Raw genomic sequence first — 17,455 nt, forward strand, 5'->3', positions numbered from 1 at the left:
GAGGAACATTCTTCTTAAACCACTGAAAGCGACGTGAACGATGTGAGGAATGAGAGCATTTAATGGAGTCATGAATTATATCTGCTGCAATAGGAGCGATTCAGTCCCATGCGATCATATATTACTGTCAACCAAAAGCACTCAGACCTCGGCTGTAAACCACACCACTGCTGCGGCGTTAAATCCCCAAACGCTTAGTCACAGCACAACTAAATAACATTAAATATGTCTACAGATTGATTAATGAATCCATTTTACGCATTCATATGAATTTGTTGTATATACCCTATTATTTTTCTCTCTACGATCAGACAACTTATAGGACACATACACTTTTTCACTAAAGTGTACCACTCAGTTATAAATAGACCATTCCGCCTGTTTCCTGGGGTTTGTTTATAGATAGCAAGCTTCTGCCAGGCATTATGGATCATTTTACCGCAGATATTTTTGTTCCAGACGAAGGCTGTGTGTTATGTCAGTTTCCTGCAGAGTCACGCTCGTTTGACGTGTGGACACAACCTCTCTCTAAAGCACCAATTACGGCAAACATAGCAAAACATACAACATTTACAGGTAGTCTAAACGCAATTTCTTTCCAAAATACCAAATTAGGAATAATTACCTATACTACAGGTTTTCACTTTGCAATACAAATTGGTTCCCTGATCATGAAGCAGTAAAGCATTTTTCATTTCATCAGTATTCTATACGCAAACATTCAAGCCGTGTCATAATTCTGCACATGGAGTGCAAGAAGAAAACCAAAAATGACACATTTCCTCTGGTGATGACATTTTCTCATCTCCGTCCACTGCCTTTAGTGAATTCCACTGTAACACAACATTCTTCAAATGGTAGATGACGTTCTGACAAACTGTGACTAAGAGCCGTTTTGTAATTCAATTGATGACTCGAAAGGATGCAAACCAGCCAGCAGCAGATACTTCAAAAGGAAATCAGAGTTCAGATGTTTTAATGTCAGATCACACACACACACACACACACACACACACACACGCACCAAACTCCCTTAGTAATAACAAAACAGTTTTTTGTTCTATGTTAACCGCTCGTAGACAGAGCGTACTCCGTATGTTACTGCTAATGCCTGTGCTCGTTAAACTATACTTTGGGACCTGAGCCAACAAAACTAGGACAAATATTTCTGTTAAAAACTGTGAAGACTGATTTATGAAATCATCCCCGAGAACAACCAGGAATGCAGAAATATAATTATTCTGGCAACTTCATGAAATCTGAAATGAAATTAAAAAAACACAAGTGTACTTTTCTGGCAAAAGTTCAGCAAACATTATACTAACTAGAAACAAATACTGTAAAGCGCAGTAATAAATGAAACAAAGTCAATATTAGCTGTGAAGTTTTACTGAGCATCTTGCAGAACCAGCCACAGTTCTTCTGAAGATTCTGACCGGCACCCTTCCCCCCCCCCCCTTCAGCAAAACCCAGCAGCCTTCATAATGTTTTTTGCCTCAAAAGTGGTCTCGGACATAATACGCTGCTTTCTTTACTGACAAATATTCTTCTGTAACATTTAATCTTGTGCAGGAAAACTAATGTTTGGAAATCTAAAATGTTTTTGTACTGATAATGTGGAAGTAGAGATGCACCGGTACTAAATTTCTCAGCCGATACCGATAACCGATTATTCAGAGTGATATCAACCGATACCGATAGTTCTGCCTATTATTCCTTCTTTTAAATGAATAATAATTAATTCCATAATTCTGAAAGAAATTCTAATAAAAACTTTATTCTCTCCATTTCAACAAGTTGTTTCACAGTAACTGGTCTCATAAACAGAAAACACATCACTCTAACATTAACACATGAACTAAATTCAGAAGATTAAAGTAAGATTTATTAACTTATTGAATGTTATTAATTCATATTAACATTGACTGAATTCTAAAAAAAAAACCTCCTGTTAGTCTCACATTCACTCACCACAAACAAAAGCATTTCTACTTCATCACTGACATCAAACTGGTAATATATAATATCAATTTTTTTATATATTTATATTATATATATTTATTAACATTAACTGGATATGAAATATACTACTCTACAACTATATTTTTCTGTGCAGTATATACTTTTTTGTCGACTCATCTTCATTTAAATCTTTGAACGGTGTACTGGTGTTTTAATTCAGCACGAGCAGCTCGGCAAAATAAATAAATAAATTAGACTCGACGCTGAAACTCCCGCTTCACTGCTGCAGCGTCCGGTGTAAAATTTTAGCGATGCAGAGATTACAGAGATTACAAACTGCAGTTTTGTTGTCATTCCACACAAGAGACATCTTTACACACAGCACAAAATTCATGTGTTTTCCCCACCCTCTTTTGATTGACAGGATATAATCGGCCCTGATCATCGGACGTTTTTAAACTATCGGCCGATAGACCATAGCGGGAAAAATTGCCTTTATTGGCCGATACATCGGTGCATCTCTATGTAGAAGTCATAAAACAAAGCTAAAAAAAATAAATAAACAGGTTCCAAAGACACAGTACTGTATTTCTGTATGTTAAGAGCTATATGGAAGTACAGCTGTTCGCAATTGTACATGAAGCAATTAACTAACAATTCCATCACAACTTCTGTTAATACTGAGCTAAAAAGTAAGGAATAAAACAATGACGCAATCTGTTACAGAAAAATAATCCAAGACAAGGTAGTGTGACCTGTTACCACCAGAAAGATGATTCTTTTCCAATAACAACATTATGCACTGAAGTGATAGATTCCACTTTTACCTGAGCAGTTTGATTTTTATTTATTGAAAAACGACACAACATACTTTATCAGTTAAGAGTTAACGGTTAGGTTTAATATTGTGGAACATCATTAAACAAAACAAGTTATTTCCTGTTATCGTTTTATAGTGTGTTATAGCAACTATAAACATTCCCTCACCACACTCTCTTTTTTCTCTGAAAGTTGATAAGACAAAAAAGATAAATAAATAATCAAATGCAGCTCGTCATGTCTGAGAAACTGCAAAGCCCTCCGTCATGAAGACATCCAATGTCAGAAAGTTTAGTTGCAGCTTTACCTGACAAAAATGTACAAAGAGACTCCTTCCAACAATAATGATTCAAATAATAATTAACTGTTATTGGTTTAATGTCATTAGTGATGTTAAAAATGTAACTGCCATACATTTATGATACATGCAGCATCACATGATCTCTAGGGTCAAAAAGCATGCACAAAGTGAGGAGAAAGGAATAGAATGATGTTATGGCACAAAAAAAAGAAAAGAAAAAAACCCCACAGCCAGTATTTATGGAAGGCAGAAGTGATCACTGCAGCCGTATTTCAACGTTTTAACACAAATCATATTTCGCTTTTTCAGTTCTACTTTTATTATTAATGTCTACCATCTTACACATTTAAAGTATTCAATGGTTATTGTGGATAGTTTAATAGCTAGGACTTATGCTAGAAATTTTATGTGTGCTGCAATAACCTTTATAGCTGAGGCCACAATGTCAAGTTGAAGACCACACACAGTCTCAGAGCCCTGCGGTCAGGTCAAAACATGGTGACATTACCACATGAGCCACAGATATGACGTTAAACACAGAATTTGGCTACCACACAGATAGCTAATCTCTGTAGCTACTACATACAAATAGATACAAATGTCAGAGATGGGCAAAATGCCAAAGTTGGTTTCGGATGCTAAGACCCATTAATTACAAAAAAAATAGTATGTGTGAAAAGGTATGCATCTGTACCTCAAGGAGTTAAAAACAGTTAGTGGCTCACACTGACCAGGAATAGCAATGTAACAGTATACGAGTTCCCATGAGCATGCTGAAATGACCTATCACCATGCCACAGAGTCTAGGACCAGCTTTATAATCACTGTCTCGGTCTGTGTTGCCCCATGATTGATATGATGTCCCACAGTATAAGCTCGATTTAAAAAAATAACGCATACTGCTGAATTAAAACTGAACTCGCACCACAGTATTTCATTACTCTTAAATTCAGGCATTTAAAGAGTAGGTTTACACTTAAAAAATAATTCAGCAGTGTAGTCACTGCTGAAAAAAAAAAAATCAATAGAAACCCTCATGGAACTTGTAATGGTTTTAATGGGAATTGTAATCATATCTCCTGTGGGTGTCTATTGGTAATTTATTGCCTTCTATTGGTGGCATGTTAAGGCTAGTGGATACCATTAAAATGACAGGTAACGATAATAGTTTTAAATGGTTAGCTTATGGTTTGTAATGGTATTTGTAGTGGAAACCATTAGAATTTCTGTCATGGATTCTATTGTTTGTTTGGGGTTTTTTTTTCAGCAGGAGTGATTAACTCTGCATTGTAGTCACAGGGCAAAAGTGCACAGCTCAAGTACTGGATATCTTGCAATCCAGCACAAAAAAAAAAAGTTAATTAAAACTGTTTAAATATTAAGCGGGCATAGTGTAACATCTCGAAATACTATGAAGACCATTCTACTAAACTTCCATACTCCTTCATCAATCTCATATCTCGATAAACTAACTAAAAAGCACTTTGATATTTGAAAACTCTCTAAGATTAAAAAGGTTTTGCTGTGCTAATGTCAGGATAAGCGTCTCTCTAACAATCACATTTTGATCACGTGCTTCACAGATGTGGTGTTGATCAATTAAACAGAGCTAGTAAACAAGAGCAGGTAATCAGTGGAGAACTGGAGTTAGTTCAGCACTGCAGATGTGTAGGAAAGGATCATGATAGACGACTCTGAAGTCCAACTAAATGTGAATGCGTGTTACATGAAAGCGTTTTCACCTCATGCACACTTACTTCTAAATGCACATGATCTCCAGCGTGCAGTGAGCCGGAATCAGTGCAGCTGGCCCTTTAAAAACAAGCCACGTTTTCCCCGATAGGAGAGAGGAGTGAAGCCGGTGATTCCGCCTTTCTCCTGCCCGGAGGAAATCCTTTGTTAGCGGTTCGTCATTCTCCCCCAACTCCTTAACTAACGCGGGCAAATCTTCCAGAATCTTCTGAGTTTCGCGATAGGAGTCGGGCAATCTTTAGTGGTCTTAAATGATGTAATGTTAATAATAGCTGCGTCTTTGAGGAAGCCTGTACAGGTTTAGCTGTCATGCAGGTATGTCTACTCTACAGCGTTGTGTAAAGACCTAAGTGGTAAGAGGTGAACAGCTGCTGTCTCCGTCAATGGAGCAAACTCGTTTCCTCATCCCAGGAAGAAGGGATGTGGAAGGAGGGAGAGTGTTTCCACTCCCCCTGATTTAAAGCGTCTATCAGCACAGAAATTTCAGTCTGAGCACCGCCCACTCTTACTGAGGCTCATTGTTGCAACACGCATGCCCAGAGAACGGATCCTTTTCACACTTCCGGTTTTTTGTTTTGTTCTTGTTTTTCTTATGTTTTATTAAAAATTTTTATTTTATTTTATTTTTTTTTTTTTTTGCGAAAAGTAGCCTTTACATACGGTAACGTTACATCCGCTCAGTGTTGAGGAGTCTTTTCAGGGCAAAGTAGTTTAAAAAAAAAAGTTTCTAGAAGTCACCAGATGATGTCATGGACTAATTTACATATTAGCTGAATCCGTCAAGATAATTTGCATATCAAAAAGTGTTAAATATATTTTTTTAATCAGAATATCAAATAGGGTAATATAGCTTATAACTTTGGAAGTCTTTGGTCATTGCACTACAGACTAATTATTTAGGTATTTACACAATAGAGTCAAAACAATTATTTGCACATTTGTGAAATACTATAATTTTTATCATGAATGCAGGTAAAAAATGAAGTATAATTCTGGATACGTCTTTGAAGTTTAGTCTCAGCAGCGCTGACAAAGATGAAAAATCTTTCCGTTTTGAACATAGGTGATTATAATGCTAGTGTTTCTAAGGCTTACCAGTAATTATTTTACCCTGTGTATATGTATTCACGTTATTTGGGACATGAAGGTAATTGGTATGGGTGGAATAATACACTTTTTTTTTCAGAGAACCCTTGTCAAAAAAATCCTAAAGGATTCCAATAAGAAACATGTACAGGATTCTAATTTGAATTTACAAAAATATATATTTCATATTTTGGATCAATTACTATAAGATTCCTATAGAAATTGTCTCCTAAATAAGAATAAGAATCCTAAAGGTGCACTTTTCCATTGCCATTTTTTTTTTTACTAAACAAATAGTTTTTTGACTGTGTCTTGCAATTTGATTGTACAGAGAATATCAACTACAGTGTCTCAAAATGAAGCTAATCTGACAGACTCTTTAAAGTTTAAACTCAAGTGTTTGTGTCTCTTCGCTCCTTCTCATCTACTAGTAGCATATAGCACAGATGCACCTTTGCACTGAACAAGCAACAACACTCATCATTCCCACTATGAGTGTTAACTCAGCTCTCAATGAACTAGAAATACAGCTAGCTAACATTAGCAAAAGGATGCTATCAGTGATGTTTTACTAACATTTTCACATGTCCACAGTTTTATCATTTTGTAACGCAATGAATGGAAATGAACTGAAGTATGATAAATATGAAGTAATATATACAGGATCTCAATTAACTACATATCTAGCTACTCATCATCAAGCCTAACATCAATTAACACTATTTTACCCTTGATAGCTGTGACTGAATTCTTCCATGAAGAAACACATCTTTGAAGTTTTTTTTTTTGTTTTGCTTTTTTTTTACAAAGATGAGGTATTTTTGTTTTGAGCATAGGTGAAAATATTGTTGGTGTTTGTAAGGCTTCCCAGAAATGATTTACTCTGTGTCTATGTACTTCTTCTTTTTGCGAAAAGGGCCCATTTGAAAGGTATTTTCAGTAATTTTTCAGAACATTTCAGAATTTTGACTGGCACCCTGTCCAGGGTGTACCCCGCCTTGTGCTCCCTGGGATTGGCTCCAGGTTCCCCGTGACCCTGAAAAGGAGTAAGCGGTTGAAGATGGATGGATGGATTTCAGAATTTTTCAAACCCAACTTGCATTTGTAGCTAGACATGTTTCCTTATAAGAATAAACTAAAAAGAACACGAGTCCTAAGAAAACTCTTGCAATTATAGGAATTGTGTGATTGCTTGCCTATAAATGGGCAAAACAGATCTCCTAAAATGCCATGATTCTTTGAGAATAAACAATGTCATGCAGAGTAATATGAAGAAATATGGACTGCTCTTGAGAAATTTACAGACTGGGATTTCTTTGCAGTGCTTATGTAACATTCTCTAGAAAGGCACAGATTACTTCCTCTTTAACGTAGCTAATCATAGTCTGCTGAATAACGTCCAGCAGACGTCCAACGGGGGGGATTTACAATTGAGATTCTCCAGTCCTTAATTTAACCCATAAATTTCACATCTTGCAAAGTTGCTTGTGACTTGTGAGAACCCACCCAGTCAATATGAGCCTGCACAATGGACTAATCCAAATACACATATACATTTCATGAGACTTGTTTAATTAAACATATTCCCACACACAAAAATGGTGCTAATACTTTTTGGGATTTGAAGAATGTTTGCATGTTCCCGAGATCTGGAAGTCCATCCAATGTAAACTGCATTTTTAGCCTGAGAGAATTCAGATTTCACGGTAAAGCTTGAATTTCTAAAGCCCTCAGATGTTTCTGCCAGGCTGTTCACTCATATGTCATAACAATCAATCCTTACCTTCCTGACAATAATGATCTTCAGGCTTAGATATCACATACCTAGGCAGCTTTGAAGACTCAGCAGAAGCTTGCATTTCCTGAATGGATTTTCCTGGTGCTTTATTGCTTGAGCCCCCCTCCCCCAATTTAAAACTGTTTAAATTCACAGTTTGAGTCTTGGTTTTATCATTTGTCATTTAAACATGAGACTTACACCTAATATATCACCTTGCATTAACATTCAGTTTGTACCTGAATGTTAGTTTATGTACTGAATTTCACTGTTATGTTTCTTCTTCTCGTCATCTGCTTTCTGTATCCTGTACAATCATATCTCATGTCTGCTATTCAGTATAAGACTCCTCTACATAGCTTGGTATAGTATGGGAAATGATCCAGCTGTCAAAATGAGAGGTGCTGTCTTTGACAATTGTCTGTTTGGAGGCAACATAACCAGCAATAACCTGTGTTGGCAAAATCTTCTGCTTTTTTTGTTGTTGGTTTTTTCCCAGGATAATTTGATGACATTATATCCTATGAACAAAAACTATTCTTAATCATGACAGCCTGATGCAAACACACTACAGGTTGTATTTTCACCTGCCTGAGATCTGTGTCTAGCAAGGCCAGCTAATCTGATGATGTAGTGTAACATATTCAAGGTTATAATATAAATCTAATCACTTTTATTTAGCTGGACATTCAAAATGACTGCACATCATTTTAGACATACCTTGAGACAGGCGTACAGGCTTAGTGACTGGAAGTCCGTCCACAGTACACTGATTTCCACAGGGGTGTAAGGTGATTATTCCAGCCTTGTTCTCAATGAAACAGTGCTGGGCTGCAACTCCAGGGCCCTGGATGTTGATGTCCATGGCTCTATAACCCAGGGTAGTCTTCCCTAAAATGAAAACCTTCATATTTAGTCCATTTGGCATACTCGTAATATAACAATAATATGTAGCAATAATATATTTTGACATCTCTACAGTACTTTGAGAAAACATTGATATATTTTTACCAAAATAATATAGAAAAATGTTTTTATTTAGGCTACTATCTAATCTTGCTTTGGCTGTCTGACTACAAAGATCATGTCGGAGCCAGATTAACTCTAGTTATTAACAGTAAATACAGTCAGTGTGTCTAAAGATGTCTAAATGTTTGCTAGATAAAGTGTGCTTTTGTCATGGAATGAATGTCATTGGCTTGATCAAGTTGTTGGTCAGCTATAGGTCATAGCAAAATGGACATAAGCCTAATAAATGTAGTTAGTAATCAGGTAACGGCTGTCAAATTGTCATTGATGCCCCTGTGCCATCATTATAATCAGCACAGAAAAGAGCACTTACACACTCTGTACAGATGATATCAGTCATTTTCTTTTGTTTAAATGTTTGATTTATGTAATAAAAAGTCATAAAATGCTATGGGAGACTTTTACCTCAGGATGGCGACTGAGGTGGATGATGCTGATAATAGTGATAATGATAAGTGATAATCAAACGCATATTCCATTGTAAACATAACATTCTCTAAAATTTGCCAGGAATGTTATTTTTTTATGCATATATAAGGTTATAAATGTAGAGATCGAATCTTTCAGTGGAACTGGAATTAAATATTCGAATGAATATTTAATTCTGGGGTTAAACAGGCTTCTGGGGTTAAACAGGCTTGAGAAACATTATATGGCCAAAAGCATGTGGACACCTGAGTACTGAACATCCAATTCCAATACCATGCATCGTGGCTATGAGGATTTATGCCCATTTCAGCCAGAAGAGTGCAGGAGGTTGGGCACTTTGAAGTCAGGGCTCTATGCAGGTCACTCAAGTTCTTCCACTCCAACCTTAGCAAACCCTATCTTCATGGAGTTCGCTTTGTACACATGGGCATTGTACGGGAAACAGCTGTAACAGGTTTTGGCCTCTTAGTTCTACTAAAAGTAAATCTTAATGCTGCAGCATACAAGGACATGCTATACAATTGTGTGCTTCCAACTTCATGGAAACAGATTCGAGAAGACCCACACATGGCTGTGAGGCTCAGGTGTCTACATACTTTTGGCCATATAGTTCACAATAAAAGGGAAACATATTTCACTTTAGGCACGTCAGTAGATTTTCAGAACTATATACAGTATAGTAGAATATACAGTTTCAAAATTTGACCATGTGAAGGGTGACCACGTACAGTATATATATAGTCCAGTAATATTCTTTAAACAGTGAGCCTGACATGAGCTTAAAGACACCAGACAGATACTGATTAAGGGTCAGCATGCCAGGACTTTTGGGCTAAAGTATATATTTAAGCAGAAACTTACAGATCATCATGTCAAAGACATAAAAGCATTTTGAAATGTTCCAAATTGTCTACTGAAGCATAGCAATATTAGCTACCTAGCAAATGTACCATTAGAGTGAAATTAGTCCTTATATCCTTACAGGTCACTTTATAAAGCTTAAAATCTGCATGGGCTTTAAACATGTTCACAGTTTCACAGTAGGCAAGCTATCTCCCATTCCACACCTTAGTTTTAGTTAGTCACATTAGTCACAAAATGGTATTGTGTCATGCAAGACCACACTGAAGAAGAATGTCGGCCTGTTCTCTAAGGGGAATGAATCAAGTGCTCACTACAAGACATGACAACACTGGAACCAAAGCATGGCAGTCCATCTCCAGGCCAGAATTAAAAAGCACAACTTTGGCAAGGAGAATAAAAACCACATTCCTCTCTCTTGCTGGCGCTGCTCAATCTTCTTTAGTGTTATCATTTAGATAAGTAAGTACATGTGGAACGCCTTAGGCTAGGAAGAATCACTATTTCCTTCTACATTACCTAACTAAAGATGGAAAAAAACAACCTGACAACATGATTGTATGGTACAACACCATACAGTATTTGTTTTTATCTTCGCTAGCATTAAAGAATGCACAGCAGTTGCAGAACTACAAGTATTATATAATTTGAATAGGGAAACTACTCTAAAAGTTGTTTTTTTTAAAGTTTGTACTTTTATAGAAGATTATGCTGTTTCATATTGGACATTCACATGATGCACCTGGAAATAACATCTTTTTGTGTTATCGTCATTTATTCCACTATAGCATAACAGCAACATTAGTAGCATTAACAGTACAACTGTTTCAGGTTTTCTCAAGACATACAGTCGTGATGACATCCCAGCACATAAAGTGAATTTTAATATGAAAGCTTGTGAACGTGTTCCAGAACATTCCATGCGTTTTCTTTAGATGGCCAGATAAAGGAGTGATAGGAAAAGCCTGGATAATTTCAGTCTGATGGAGGGAACTTTGACAGACAGGTATGAAATGGGTTTATTCAGGAGAAGGTTTTTTCGAGGTCTTTTGTTGCTGCAGACGCTGAACAAATGGGGCTGATGGTACTATAATGCTTATCATGACTTGCTGTGTTATTAGCCTTTCAGTCTGGAGCTGGAGGCAGGAGAATACTGACAGGATGAAGATAGGGTAATTTTGATGTTTCCAGTGGCTGTGCTCTAATTCTGGGTATATGGATATTATGTGATATCATTTGCATTTGTATAATTAATAGAATGTTCACACACTTGTTTTTATAAAGAAAATTTTATAATGATCTATACCTGGGATCATCATCAAATGGTGAGTTTACTCATGCCCAGCACATCCTGTAAAAAGGGTGAAGTGTGTGTGTGTGCGCATGTGCTAGCATTTATTACATTATATTATTATATTAATATTCATCCATTTATTTGCAGTGCTGGATTTATCCTGGTCAGGGTAACAGTGGATCCAGAGCCTATTCCAGGAGCACTGGGCTTAAGGTGGGGACACACCATGGATGGGATTCCAGTTAATCTCAGGGCACAAGGCACACACACATTCACACATTCACACAATTCAGTGTAACTAGTCCAAATGCTAGCATGTTTTTGTAAGGTGGGAGGAAACTGGAGAAACCCACACAGACACAGAGATAATTATATAACTATATGAATATTTGATAGAATTGAGTCCTTCGACTTTGCTTCACTTTCTAACATGCCAAAAAAAAAGCTAACATATAACAGAAACATCTTTTTAAGCTTTTGTATGGTATATGAATGTGTAGCATGTTAATACAGAACTAACCCTTCCAAAATGGCTCTTTTGTACAGTGCTATAATGCAACATGACATGAACTCGAAAGCCCTACTGACAGAAAATATTTGACCTGCATGGCAGAGCGGGCATGTGACATTATTAGAGTCAGACAATGTAGGTCTGCAGCCAGACCCTGTTTTACTGCCAGATATTTTTCTGTGGCTGAATATAAGGCAAATATATTATACCGTAAGTAGAGAATTGTTTTTAAAAATAAAAATGCCAATCAGTGTCAGCATAAATGAATGTCGGTATCCTTTTAAAATACAATATATTTTTTATATGTGCCTTTTTTTTATTCTGTGGGGGAGGGGGTTGTATTGGTGGAGGTGGAGCATGTCAAATATAATTAATGACCCCTGACCTAAACTGTCATAAAAAATGATCAAAGTAGTACATCACTGAGGATATCATTCAAAGCTCTTGTACCTCAAAAACACAGTTTAGCACCTATTGGCTGTTGGTGTCGATTTGTACACAATAGAATTTTGAAAGTATTATAAACAACATCCTGTAGAACTGACCCTCAGGTAGGGGCAACAGTGTGATGGCTGTGCTGAGACGGCCGCTCCCAAGACTGACCAGATGGGGGCGTTCTGCTTGAAGCTTAAGCCCCTTCCCTGTCTCTATCAGGTCCAGTGGAGTGCTCTGTGGAAGGAAAGATGTCAACCTTAATAAGGATCTGAATCTGGTTTAATCTGGTTTATGAATTGCATTACATTATTAGTAATAGCATTTAATCACAATACATCACAAAATGCTACAGAGGAGCATTGTGCAGCAAACTCCACAAACGCCATTTTAAGGGGGATGGGAACCATCAGTGAGGAAAATTCTGTATTCGCCTCAGCAAATCCTGGTGGGTTGCTCAAATCCTGGTGGTTTGACTGTAATTTCTAATGTAAATGTTACAGCTACAATTAGTAATTGCATGCATTAAAGGATCCTCAATGGCTTGTAAATTGAGATTTCATTTCAGAATCAGTGGCTGTGAGGATGCAGTGTTTTTTCCCCCTTCTGCTGTGCCTCATGAGCTGGAAAAAAGTGCTGGAAATCTGAAGTTGAGTAAGCTGTAGTTGTCATGGTAACAGTGTGATGGAATAGCTGAAGCTTGTCTTTTTTGTTATCTTGCAGTGACATCATTGTCCTGAAGCTTTGTTATTTTACTGGGGATGCTTGCGCAAGATGTAGTGTCCTGATAATATGCCAGATGTAATGTTCCCTCACACCTCTTTATATATATATATATATATATATATATATATATATATATATATATATATATATATATATATATACAGTATGTCACAAAAGTGAGTACACCCCTCACATTTTTGTAAATATTTGATTATATCTTTTCATGTGACAACACTGAAGAAATGACACTTTGCTACAATGTAAAGTAGTGAGTGTACAGCTTGTGTAACAGTGTAAATTTGCTTACCCTCAAAATAACTCAACACACAGCCATTAATGTCTAAACCACTGGCAACAAAAGTGAGTACACCCCTAAGTAAAAATGTCCAAATTGGGCCCAAACTGTCACTATTTTGTGTGGCCACCATTATTTTCCAGCACTGCCTTAACCCTCTTGGGCATGGAGTTCACCAGAGCTTCACAGGTTGCCACTGGAGTCCTCTTCCACCTCTCCATGATGACATCACAGAGCTGGTGGATGTTAGAGACCTTGTGCTCCTCCACCATCCGTTTGAGGATGCCCCACAGATGCTCAATAGGGTTTAGGCCTGGAGACATGCTTGGCCAGTCCATCACCTTCACCCTCAGCTTCTTTAGCAAGGCAGTGGTCGTCTTGGAGGTGTGTTTGGGGTCGTTATCATGCTGGAATAATGCATACTGATCATGCTCTGCTTCAGTATGTCACAGTTCATGTTGGGATTCATGGTTCCCTCAATGAATAGCCGTATGAGTGCTGCCAGTATTGCTGCAGAGGTTGAAGGGGTGGGGGGTCAGCCTGTCAGTGCTCAGACCATACGCCGCACACTGCATCAAATTGGTCTGCATGGCTGTCGTCCCAGAAGGAAGCCTCTTCTAAAGATGATGCACAAGAAAGCTGGCATACAGTTTGCTGAAGACAAGTAGACTAAGGACATGGATTATGAGACCAAGATAATCTTATTTGGTTCAGATGGTGACAAGTGTGTTTGGCGGCAACCAGGTGAGGAGTACAAAGACAAGTGTGTCTTGCCTACAGTCAAGCATGGTGGTGGGAGTGTCATGGTCTGGGGCTGCATGAATGCTGCCGGCACTGAGGAGCTACAGTTCATTGAGGGAACCATGAATGCCAACATGTACTGTGACATACTGAAGCAGAGCATGATCCCCTCCCTTCGGTGACTTGGCCGCAGGCCAGTATTCCAGCATGATAACAACCCCAAACACACCTCCAAGACGACCACTGCCTTGCTAAAGAAGCTGAGGGTGAAGGTGATGGTCTAAACCCTATTGAGCATCTGTGGGGCATTCTCAAATGGAAGGTGGAGGCGCACAAGGTCTCTAACATCCACCGACTCCGTGATGTCGTCATGGAGGAGTGGAAGAGGACTCCAGTGGCAACCTGTGAAGCTCTGGTGAACTCCATGCCCAAGAGGGTTAAGGCAGTGCTGGAAAATAATGGTGGCCACACAAAATATTGACACTTTGGGCCCAATTTGGACATTTTCACTTAGGGGTGTACTCACTTTTGTTGCCAGCAGTTTAGACATTAATGGCTGTGTGTTGAGTTATTTTGAGGGGACAGCAAATGTACACTGTTACACAAACTGTACACTCATACTTTACATTGTAGCAAAGTGTCATTTCTTCAGTGGTTTCACATGAAAAGTTATAATCAAATATTTACAAAAATGTGAGGGGTGTACTCACTTTTGTGAGATACTGTATATTGATCTGCAACCCTGCTAAGAAATGTAATATTATGTAATGATTGTTGTTTTTAAATTGAATTATTTTAAATGTCTATTGATGGAATTCCATGGCTTTCCTTGGCTGAGAAATGTATTGAAATTCCTTTCTTTGGACATACTGTGGATTGAAACATCACGTAGAATCATGATTTCATTCTCACTCTGTACTGGTGAGGTACTTCATATCTGCATGGTGCATTGTGTTGCCATTATTCTCATCCTTCCTTTACGTTTAAACTAGTGGAGATGGTTTACATGTTCATTTAGCTCTACACAGGCTCAATTCTCTATCTGAAAATTCTTTAACAATGATTAAGACAGTTTACTCGTCTGTAGCTGTATGCTGTAATAATGTATAATTCCACTATCTGGTATCACTCAGAAGACGATGGGTTCCCTCTTGAGGCTGGTTCCATTCAATGTTTCTTTCTCATGTCATCTCAGGGAGATTGTCCTTGCCATTGTCACCTTTGGCTTGCTCATTAGGGATCTAAATCTACATCCAGATTCCTGTAAAGTTGCTTTATGACAATGTCTATTGTTAAAAACACTATAAAAACTAAAATCGAATTGAATTAATGTTTATAGTTTTATATAGTGTTATAGCTGCTTATAAGGACACCATTGTTCATCTTTTATATTAATGTCAACAGCAATATAATGGAACTAAAATATACACATGACAATGTTTTGAATAATCTCAGTCTCACCTGCAGCACCTGATGCGTTTGTCGGCCATGATCGGCCATGTTTCTATTCACACGGTCCATGTCTTCTGTGTTATTTGTTACTCCCCCTAATATTTGAGCATCCTGTGGGACACAAAAGACAGCCTTGAGAAATTTGCAACCCTTCTGTTTTGTTTGAGCAAAAGTGATACACAGAACACGTCCCTGAATTTTCATTACTATGTATTCTTGCATTATGAAGGGTCACCAGCTCCCTGTTTGGTTGTTCTTATAGGCAGTTCAGTCATATGTGCTGTGTTTCTGAAAGTGCCATTTCTTATATACAAATGGTAACTGGTCTGCACTTATATAGCGCTTTTTTAATCTTAGCGGTTATACAAAGCACTTAACACTGGTTCTCATTCACCCATTCACTCACACACCTACACACTCACACACCAATGGTAGCAGAGCTGCCATGCAAGGCACTAGCTTGCCATTGGGAGCAACTTGGGGTTCAGTGTCTTGCCCAAGGACACTTCAGCATGTGGAGTCATGTGGGCCAGGAATCAAACCGCCAACCCTACGATTAGAGGACAACCCGCTCTACCACCTGAGCCACAGCTGCCCCAATTAATGTACAATATAATAATACAAAGTAATGCCCCCCTCCCTTAAGATAGAAGTCTGTCAATTTTAACACAGTTATCAATAGTGTAAAACGGAGAGTCAAGCACTGCGGTGGCTCCCAAATAAATTAATGAAACAATCTTTACACAAAGATGCTTCAAATTTCACCATTCATATAAAATGTAGCATCATTCTCCTGCTCTCAGCTGAGCTCTACTGAGACCTGGCACACTCTAGCATACATGCTACCCTCCCCTGGAATTCCTCCTGACTTACTCATAATCCTGGCTCTGATTTTTCTTTTAACCAGAGCAGACAAAAACAAAGGCAGATTCAGAAACGGCTATATTTGTCCATGACATATATAGAGAGCTGGCTGTAATTCTGTAATCTGGAGGAAAAATTTACCTGAAAAAGAGCTTGTGGTGAATTCATAAGTGAAACTCAAGCTGCATGGATTTTAATACAGTTACTATTACAAATGTCATCCCTGTTATTTAAGTAATTTTATTAATTGTTGTTATAAAACAAATAGCTGGTTAATGAGACATGTGTCATGTTGAAATGGAAATCACAAATAAACTAGTCATCACATTGTACATTTGTTAGAGGATAATAAAAGTTATAGAACAATTAGTAAATAGTCAACAAAATAAAATATATTAAAACCACCACTTAAGTCACAGAAGACTTACACAACAACATGAAAATGTGTGCATCTTAAAGTACTACGTCAAGGTCACAAATTCTTTGTTAAAGAAGATTATTTACTCTGTATTATTTTTAACAAATAAATAGTGGCTATATGCAATATTCTTTATTTGAAGCAAAAATTGTGTTTACCTTTCACCAGCGGTCCAGAAATGCAATGTAACCATATCTTATTGGTAGTCCTTTAGCCAAGTGTGTCCCTAACCATCCTACAGCAAACTAAGACTCAAACTAAGTGCATTATAATCCATTTGTCAGACTACTTTCCTTTCAGGGCATAGAAGAGCAGACTTTGCAGTGCAGACCTGCCTGTACATGCTTCAGTGAGCCGGAGCCTGCATTCCAGCCCGCCAGCCAAAGCCCTGATAACAGTCGCTAGAGAGCAGGTCAAAAACAGTAGAGGAGAAAGAGAAAAAGCTGAGGATGATGGTAAGTAAATGGGAACTTCTGAAGCTCAAGCTTAAACATGGAAAACGTGCAAAACTGCAGAGAAACAATGACGCCACTGTATATGGGTCATAGGAGTTCATACAATCAGACACTATTGTAGCCAGATTCTTCCAATCAGGCTGGGTTTGATCTCACTCCAGAGCCCATTCATGACCACATGATCATCAGAGCTTATTATCAGTGCATATGCTCCCTACCTCCCCAGAATCTCCACAATAGCTTTGTTCTAA

General features: G+C 37.9%; 1 protein-coding gene across 2 annotated transcripts in view; it reads right to left on the reverse strand.

The window, feature by feature from the left end:
• phldb1b (pleckstrin homology-like domain, family B, member 1b) overlaps nucleotides 1-17,174 on the reverse strand; it is a 72,676-nt gene extending 55,502 nt beyond the window's left edge. The window contains exons 1-4 of one of the 2 annotated variants that reach the window (XM_053646405.1): nucleotides 16,908-17,174; nucleotides 15,477-15,578; nucleotides 12,367-12,490; nucleotides 8,418-8,588 (exon numbers count right to left, since the gene is read on the reverse strand). In XM_053646405.1, the coding sequence (XP_053502380.1) occupies nucleotides 8,418-8,588; nucleotides 12,367-12,490; nucleotides 15,477-15,536 (355 nt within the window). In that variant the 5' untranslated portion in view covers nucleotides 15,537-15,578; nucleotides 16,908-17,174. The remainder of the gene's footprint in view (nucleotides 1-8,417; nucleotides 8,589-12,366; nucleotides 12,491-15,476; nucleotides 15,579-16,907) is intronic. The other variant, XM_053646406.1, reaches the window with a different exon arrangement.
• Between the last annotated feature and the right edge of the window lie 281 nt (nucleotides 17,175-17,455).

This window comes from Ictalurus furcatus, chromosome 17 (assembly GCF_023375685.1).
Source record: "Ictalurus furcatus strain D&B chromosome 17, Billie_1.0, whole genome shotgun sequence".
Taxonomy (NCBI): Eukaryota; Metazoa; Chordata; class Actinopteri; order Siluriformes; family Ictaluridae; genus Ictalurus; species Ictalurus furcatus.